Source organism: Manacus vitellinus, unplaced genomic scaffold (genome assembly GCF_001715985.3).
Source record: "Manacus vitellinus isolate BGI_N305 unplaced genomic scaffold, ASM171598v3 scaffold_431_pilon, whole genome shotgun sequence".
In the NCBI taxonomy this organism is placed as follows: domain Eukaryota; kingdom Metazoa; phylum Chordata; class Aves; order Passeriformes; family Pipridae; genus Manacus; species Manacus vitellinus.
In genome coordinates, this window is record NW_021940555.1 from 1 (window position 1) to 9,028 (window position 9,028).

Sequence of the window (9,028 nt, forward strand, 5' to 3'; positions counted from 1 at the left end):
CCCCGGGGCTGAAAGAACTGGAGACCAGGAGCAGAGAGAGATGGAAAAAATTCAGAATAAAATCCAATATCGCATCGTTTATTCTCTTTTATTGACTTTGGTAATATTTGCACGTGTGGAGTTCGGGGTGGAAAACTCGGATGTTGACGAAGGAAGCACAGCAGCCTGCGGAGACGCCCGGGAATGTTCTTAAAAGGCAAGAGTTTTTCCCAAATTCAGCTCCGTCGGGGGGGGTCGGGGGGAAGAACCAGAGGTATCGGCAAAGAAAAAAACCTCACATTCAACTCATGGCATCAGGCGGCTTTTTTTCTTTTTTTTTTTTTGTTTTTTTTTTATAAAAGTGAACTACAAAAGAGCGATACCCCTGGCCGGGCTCGGCCCCGGCTCCGGCAGCGCTTCCCTCACCCGTCACCCGAGGAACAGCTGAGAGCTTTTCCCCAGTTACAAAGGTACAACCCAGAGGGAAGGGTGAGAAATCCTCTGGCCCGAGGTGGCGGGCGGGAAAGGTGGAATGTGCTCCCGGGACACGGGGATTGGGACTCGCCTGCCCCTCCGCAGGGCCGGAATGTCGGCGGCTTCCCAGGGTCTGGACAATTTAAAAACGAGTTTGTGTTAAAAAATAGCGAGTTTATCCCTTAAATGAAGGCAGAGACAAAAACGGAGCAGCCAGAGCACTCTCCCAGGGGACCTCAAATTTGCCATTTTTTTCCCAATTATAAATATAAATCCCAGAGGGGAAAGATAAATCCTCTGGCACCGTGTCCCAGATCACTCACACAGGGCACTTTTCTGGGTGTCATTAGCTGGTTTTGGGTGGGTTTTTTTGTCCTCCATTAAAATTTGTAAAGGGAAAAATTAAAAAATATAAAAGGAGGATGAGGAGGAAGAGGGGAAGAAGGAGGAGGAAGGAAGCAGGTGGCTCCCTACACTCCCTCTCGCTGGACTGGGATTAATTCCCCTCTTCAAATGTGGGAACTATAAAAGGTTAAAGATTTGATAGTGACTTTTACTCCTAATTTTATTTTTTCTGCTCTTTTTTCAGTTGTCTGAAGTGGCCGAGAGATTCCTCCCTGCTTGGCAAAGTCAACGGGAGCTGCTTGGAGTCAGTGGGAAGTCCAGACTGTCTGGTCCTGAGGGGACCAACAGTGCCAGATTATTTTGCTTCTGGTTGGATTTTTTTGGGGGGAAAAGGGGCCATTTGAGTGATCTGGGGGCTCTCAGTCGCCAGCCTCGTTCTCCTCCGCCGTCTCTCCCGTGGTGGCATTTTCTGCATTCTTGGAAGCCTGTGGGGAAACAGGGAACACGTCAGAGCTGGGGGTCCCACACAGCCACAGCCCACCCTGGGGGCCCTGCAGAAGCCCCATCCCACGGAGCTGCTGCTTCCTGAGGTGGGAAAACACCAAAATGAACCCGAAACACAGGACTTGGGAGTATCCAGGTGCTGCTGAGCCACAAGTTCCCACAAGGAATGGACAAATTCCCACAAGGAACGGACAAATTACCTTCTTTTTCTTCTTTTTCTGGGTCTTCCGGCTTGCAGAGCTCTGTAGAAGGGCCTGGAGACAGGAAGGAAATGTGAGGAGCTGGAAAACTACTCCTTTTTCAGTCAGGAGGATGGGGAACACCATTAGAGGGGAACAGCAGGGAAATCCTCGGGGGCACAGGATGGATGGGGAATTCCAAGGTGTGATTCCCTAAATCTTTCCTGGAAAGGGCTGGGAGTCCTTATCAAGCCACGAGAGCAGGAGCTTGGTGAAGGAAAGGGGCCCAATCTGGGCTTAACCAAATCTTGCCAAATTCACAGCACAAACCTCTGCAGAGGCTCCAGGACTTTAATTTCCACCGTCCCCACCCTGGGATGCAGGGACAGGGTGGTACTTCTGGATAAACACATGTATTATATACACTGTGCATACATACTGCTTATACATACATTTAATTGAGATATCAATACTTGCAATTATCACTATTAATCACATTCAGGATTCAACCAACCTTCAGTTCTCCGTCCTGCACCTCGAAGTCGGACTTGTAGAGCTCGGGCTCGAAGGGGCCGCTCGTTATCCTCATGGGCCCGTTGGGCATCAGCAGCACCGTGAACTTGAACTGTGCAACAAACTCCCCTGTGGGGCACAGCCCGGGTTAAACCTGCCAGGACCTGCGGGGCTGAGCCCCGGAGTGCTCCAGGCAGGCACTGACCCCTGACCCCGGCACTGCCCCCTGACCCAGGCACTGACCCCTGACCCTGGCACTGACCCCTGACCCTGGCACTGACCCCTGAGCCAGGCACTGATCCCTGACCCAGGTACTGACCCCTGACCCAGGTACTGACCCCTGACCCAACACTGACCCCTGACCCAGCATTGTTCCACGTTCCCACCTGGCTAAAAACCACCTCAGAGGAGCTTCTTCAACCTGCCAGGACCTGCAACTCCTGCTGCTGCCACCTGCCAGGACCCACAATCCCTGCTCCTGAGCAGCTCCTCTGGCTCCATCCTCCCCTGTTCCTCCCTCACCTACCCCTTCCCCACCCAGCACTCACCTTCCTTCTCGTAGAGGACGTTGAAGGGCTGGAGCAGCTCGTGTTTGGTGCATTCCACCACCCCCATCCGGGCCTTCTTCTCGTCCTCAAAAGCCCTGGGGGGAGACAGAGACACCTGGGCTCAGCTGAGCTCAAACCCAAGCTCACACCCGAGCTCAAATCCCCTGCAATTCCTGCTTAGGCCCATCACATCCTTTCTACACCCTCTCCTGGGCTCGAATCCTGCAACTCCCCACAGAGGGCAGCCGAGGCCGTGCGGCTCCTCCGAGCTGGACAGCAAAAACGTTGAGCTCTGCTCAGATTCAGCCCCTGGCCCGGGTGTCCCAGCCCCTGGATGGCTTCCCCAGCCCCCTGGATGAGTGTCCCACCCCCAGGACAGCTGTCCCAGCCCCCTGGATGAGTGTCCCAGCCCCCTGGAAGGGTGTCCCACCCCCTGGAAGGGTGTCCCAGCCCCTGGACAGGTGCCCACACACCTGAGGGTGAAGGGCATGGTGTCGAAGCGTCGCTCCACCTCGCTGAAAAAGGCACGGGAGGTTTTCATCTTGAGGCCGTACTGCTTGGAAGGGTCCCTTTTGTAAATCGTGGTTCTCTGCCCCGCATCCTTCGCCTGGAAAGGCCAACGGGAGCTGGGGGAGACCCGGAGCGGAGCCGCCCTCGGAGCAGCCCCCTCCAGACCCCCCCAACAAAGGTGCCCCTCGGTTTTTGGGGGGGACTCACCTTTCCCTCTCCACTGCTGACGAGAACATCGACAGCGTACACTTCGTGGACCTCGAACTCGGCTTTCTCGTGGTCCTTCCTGCAGGGAAAAGAGTTTGGGGAGGGAAAAAAACGGAGAATAGGGAAGAGAAAACCTCCCACGAGCCACAGGACCCTCAGAACTCGGGATTCTGGAATCCCTGAGGTTGGAGAAGACCTCTGAGGTCACCGGGTCCAAACTGTGACCGATCCCTGCCTTGTCACCCTGAGCACCGAGTGCCACGTCCAGTTGTTCCAGGGACACCTCCAGGGATGGGGACTGGCATTTAAAGCCACCAAACTCCATAAATATTTACTGTAAGAGCCAATCCCAGGGGATCCCCGAGCTGCTGGGGCAGGATGGAATGAGAACCCAGGTCAATGAGCCCAAACCCCTCCTGAGATGGGACTGCCCAGCACCCCCATCCCGTGGGATCCTGGCAGCTCCTGTGGGACAGCCAACAGGTCTTGGCACAGCTCTGAGCTGGCACCACCTCCACGCCCAACAGTTGGGATTTGTGCTGGCAGCTTCCAGCAGATCCCCAGGAACTGGACAGGAACCAAGGACAGGTGCCAGCACGGAGCCTCCTCGGTGGCTTCCAGCTTTTCTTTCTCAGAATGACCCCGAACGGACTCACAGCTCACAGGATCGGGAATGGTTTGGGATGGAGGGACCTTTAAAGGCCCAACCCTGTGAGGAGCCACTCTGGGATGAGGGACAGGACCCAAGGGGACAGCTGGAGCTGTGTCAGGGGGGTTGGATGGGTTTTGGGAACAGGTTCTTCCCCCAGAGGGTGGTTGGGACTGCCCAGGCTCCCCAGGGCAGTGGGCACGGCCCCAGGGCTGCCAGAGCTCCGGGAGGGTTTGGACAATGCTCTCAGGGATTTGGGGACTGGGGAAATTTTTGGGGTTGTCCTGTGCAGGGCCCAGAGCTGCACTTTGATCCAGGGCACCCTGAGCCCCCCAAAAGCTCCTCACTCACTTCTGCTGGTCCGACGGGTTCTGGATGATGGTTTTCTCTCCGTCGATCACGTGTTGCTTCAGCTGGTGTGACAACATCCCTGTCAGGAGAGGGAACTGGGCTCACTGGGAGTACTGGGAGGGCAGCTCTCAGATCCAGGGAGCAGGGAGGGGAAGAGTCTTCAGGGTCACACGGAAACGGGGGTGTACTGGGAGCTGTACTGGGCTGTACTGGGAGCCCCGGGCACAGGCACACCAGTGGGTTGTACTGGGCTGTACTGGGAGCCATTCCCCACCAGTGTCACATCCAGGGAGACTTCCCACAGTTCACCTCCAAACCCAAGCCTGGAAAGGGGCACCAGCACATTCCCAATCCACTCCCTGAGCCAGCAGGGACTGTGGGATGCCCCTTTTGGGAATGGGAAGCACGACCCAGGCACAACCAGCTCCGTCTGCTCCCATCACCTGCCTGGGACTCAACTCTTCCCCAAACAACTCCTTGGACAGCACTGGATTGTGTCCTGGAGAATGGAACAAAGCACTGAGGAGGCCCACAAAGCCATCCCACACACAGAGCAAGGAATCTGTGTTCCCAGAGATCCCAGAGCACGAGCCAGCTCTATGGAATTTCGGGAAGTTTAACCAGCAATGGACCAATTTAAGGTGGCTGAAAGATCTGCCAGTGCCAGGCTGAGCTTCCAGACACGGATCCAGCGGTGCCACTGCCACCAGCAGCTATCCCAGCACCTTCCCACTCATCCAAGGCTTTGGAGCAGGAAGGAAATGACACCCTGCCCACCCTGGGAAGGTTCTGGCATCACAAAGCTGGGATGGATTTGCCAGAGGGGCTTTAAGTCCAAATGGCCAGGACGTGTCCCTGGCTGTGGGGGCCCACGTCTTGTTCCCAAAATAGTGTGTCCATGAAGCCACAGAAACAGAGGAAGGAAAAGGATCCAGAGAGTTCAGAAGGGATATTTCAGCAAAGGCTGCTCACTTAAGAGATGGACTTGCAGCTACTGAACGTTTCCCAGAATCTGACTGGAATCCCTGTTCCCTGGGATCCCTGTTCCCTGGGATCCCCACTCCCTGGAATCCCTGGGATCCCTGCTCCCTGGAATCCCTGCTCCCCATCCTTACCTTCGATGGGTGTGCAGTGAAACGAGTGGGCTATTTTGTTCCAGGCCTCTGTCACTTGTGTGTTCTGGAAGAAGGACACAGGAAAACACGTTAAGGACAGAAAATTCCCGCCACAAGCACGAGGTTTCCTTTAATTCCGTGCTCTGGGATAAATTCCACACGTTTTACAACCAACAGGTGCTTTGACACCTCCTAAAAACCAGAGGGACGGTGCCAGGCTGTGATTCCTGCCAACACCCACCCAGACAGCTGCTCCCAGCTGCCCCATGGAATTCCCCACGCTGGGAACTCTCCCCAGGCGAGGTCCCCCCTGCCCCTTCCCCCGGGACCCTGACCTGGTTCCCAGGTTTCACCAGGCGCAGGGCGGCCTCGGCGCACAGATGAGCCGCCTTGATGACGTCGGCTTTGCGGCCCAGCACGGGCTTTTCCTGGGAAAACAGCCAAACAGGGGGATTTCTGAGGGCTGCTCTTCGTTTGGAGGAGGAGATTCCCCGTTCCACTGGACACCTTCCCCCCGGAATCCAGCTCGGAGGGGGAAAAGCCCCACAGATCCCTCGTGAGTGCCCCATCCACCACCAGCAAGTCAGCTCCCACAGGAGTTCCCGAGACTTCCCAATCCTGGAAAGGGATCAGGGCTCCAGTGTGCCCAGAAACATGGATCAGGAGGATTTCAACACACTCCAAATGAGGATTTTTCGTCCTCTCCCCTTCGAGTTGTTCCAAAGCCACTGGAGTAAAACCCAAGACACCGTCACCCTCTTCCCAAGGCTCCACCTAAGGATTCATCCTGAGCTTTTTTAAGTGGCAACTTTAGGATCGTGACAGGGACTCCCAAGGCACGAGACCAGCCAAATCCCAGTGTCCCACCAACACCAGCCCCCAGCAAGGAACGTCTGTGCTGCAGGAAAAGTGGGGAGCAAAGACTGATTTTGGGGTGGGGGACATCCCTCCTGGGGCATTGCAGCAGCACAGCTGGGCAGCAGGGACTGCCTCCCCAAGGCTCCCGGTGCTGCCCCCTCCCCAGAGAGCCCCTTGGACTCAGAGACCCCCCAAGATGATTTCTGGGGTGCCAGGAGGGGCGGCCGGAGACACCCCCCGAGGACAGACCCACCTTGGAGGCGCCGATGACGAAGGTGTGGGCCACGTTCCCGATGAACCCGTCCACGTGCACTCCCAGGTCACTGCAACACAAAGGAAAGGGAATTCCAGGCGGGGCTCAGGGAATTCCAGGCGGGGCTCAGGGCTCAGGGGCGATTCCAGAGGCAGCAGCAGATGGGAGAGCGCTCCAGGCGCTGCTCCAGACTCCATATCAGTCTTTAATTAGTGGCGCAGTAATTAACCTGGGCTGGTGCATCCCGGCCCGTGGTGGGGGGAAGGGGATGATCTCTAAGGTCCTTCCAACCCAAACCATCCCGGGGTTCTGGGAGGCATTGAACAGGGAGCAGGGCCAGAGGAGGGAACTCGCCCCAGGCACTCACATTTTGACCAGATCTCCGTCTTTGAGGATGTAATCCTGGTCACTCTTCAGCGGGGAGAAGTGACACACACAGTTATTTACGGATATACTCGTTGGGAAGGCAATTCCTGGAGAGGGAGAGACACAACCCTGGAGTCAAGGTCTGGGTTTGGAGGGATCTCAAAACCACAGGCAGGGACACCTTCCACCAGCCCAGGCTGCTCCAAGCCCTGTCCAACCTGGCCTTGGACACTTCCAGGGATCCAGGGGCAGCTACAGCTTCTCTGGGCAACCTGGGCCAGGGCCTCCCCACCCTCACAGGGAGGAATTCCTTCCCAATATCCCATCTAAGTCTGTTTTCAGGACCTCCAGCACCCAGGACACGGACCAGAGAGCTCTCAGTGATGCATTTCAGCGTCACAACCCCCACGGTGCCGAGTGACTCTCCCAAGTAATTCCCATTTCCAGGGGGTAACTGGATCTGCTGAAATGGGAAGCTGTGGAGCACCAGTGACACTGCCAGGAGGGCAGGCAGGAGGATTTGGGCTAACACTGCCTTCCTGGGAACAGCACAATATCCCTGACACCCATCAGCACCCAGGAGCACCTCCCGTGCTCTGCCCATTCCCAGTGGGAACAAGGACCACGGGACGTCCCCGGAGCAGCCTCACCTTTCTTCATTTCCTTCTCCTTCTTGAAGATCTTGCCGGTCTCCTCCATGATCATGGCATCCCCCTTCTCGCACAGGCACAGAACCGACGCTCCGGGATTCGCCGCCTCCACCACGGCACGAAGGACCCCTGCATTCCAAAGGACACCCTGAGCCCTTCGGGGGGGAACAGCCCCAAACCCAACACCAGCATCCCCTCACGGCGCTGCGGCGGGAAAGCCTCACTGCTGCCCAGGACAAAACAAGATTCCAGACTCGGATCTTGACTAAAAATGGCCCTGGAGAGGCACAAATCCCACCTTAACCTTTGGGAATGTGTCCACAGGTGAAGCACCTCTGAGACCCAGCGGGAAGCAGGAGCCCCACATTCCTTTGGGAGAAGTCAGAGCCCCAGAAACAGGTTTGGGGATTGCTGGGAGACATCAAAGGCGCTGCGGACGTGCGGGGCCGGAGACAGACCCAGCCGGGCACCCACTCCACGAGTCCCTGTTTTCCAAGGAACCCACGGGCTCCTGGCCCAGCCTGGCACAAGGAACTCCCCACGCCCAGCTCTGTGTTGGGCTTACAGGAAGTTTTGGGAATATCTGAGTCCCTGGGAGTCCTGTCTGGATCCGCTGGGAATGCCGGCCTGCCTCGTGCTTTAGGGACAAACTGGGGGAAAGGGGTGTCCCAGGGCCCCTTCCCTCCTTCTCCCTCCACCTGTGACACTCCACAGGGAGCCACAGCGCTGATCCCAAAGTTTCCTGGGACCCCTGGATATCTCCTCAAAGTCTCCCCTCGTCCTGTGATCATGTTGTTTGTACAAGAGGCTGTTTAGGGGGAGTCACACAGGGGGGAAAAATGTGCTTTCTTGGAATTCCAAGGAATCCTTGGAAGGGCTGAGGGGACAGGTGGGCCTTTCACCTGCACGACAAATCAAATTTCAGCCCCCTCCAGTCACCCTTCCATGGGAAAGTTTGGAATATTTCAAAGCACAGATAACACCCCGATAGGAGCCGGTTGTGGCTGGCAGAACACGGAGAAGAAATAAAACAAACAGGGAAGCAGATAAATGGAGCATTCCAAGGGATCCGAGGAGCAGGGACAGCTGACAGCACTGCCCAGGAACACTCCCGACCGTGCCCTGCCCTTCCCAGGGTTTCCTTAGGGAGTTAAAGCACTTTATAGCTCTAAAAGCCCCTCGCTCTGGCAAGAACTCGAGGGAGTTGGAAGTTTTTTTTGCCACACTTGTGCGTTTGCTCTTCCCGAGGGAGAAGAACCCGCGTGGAGCTGCCTTTCCCCCCGGGAAGGGAGGTGGCCAAACTTCCAGTTTGCCCAGCAGACCGAGGGAGCCAAAGCGGCGGCGACCTCCCTTCCCGAAGGGAATCTGCATCCCCGCTCCCGGCCCGAGCTGCCTCCCAGGACAGGGCAGGAGGCCGAGGGACGCTCTGGAGTCAGCAGGAGCCGGGGTGGGACACCCGGGAGCCCCACGGAACCGGTCGGGGCGGCTCTAACAGCTGTCACCCTCCGCGGGGCACCCGCGACAGCG

General features: G+C 56.9%; 1 protein-coding gene across 1 annotated transcript; it reads right to left on the bottom strand.

The window, feature by feature from the left end:
* Positions 1-57: 57 nt before the first annotated feature.
* PA2G4 (proliferation-associated 2G4) lies at positions 58-7,658 on the bottom strand. The gene is made up of 12 exons (XM_018078940.2): positions 7,502-7,658; positions 6,853-6,958; positions 6,486-6,555; positions 5,710-5,802; positions 5,375-5,438; positions 4,260-4,338; positions 3,260-3,338; positions 3,016-3,149; positions 2,543-2,637; positions 1,996-2,123; positions 1,503-1,556; positions 58-1,283 (listed from the first exon to the last, which is right to left on the bottom strand). Exons 1-12 carry the CDS (start codon positions 7,554-7,556, stop codon positions 1,218-1,220), a joined length of 1,023 nt encoding a protein of 340 aa, XP_017934429.2. The 5' UTR covers positions 7,557-7,658; the 3' UTR covers positions 58-1,217.
* Between the last annotated feature and the right edge of the window lie 1,370 nt (positions 7,659-9,028).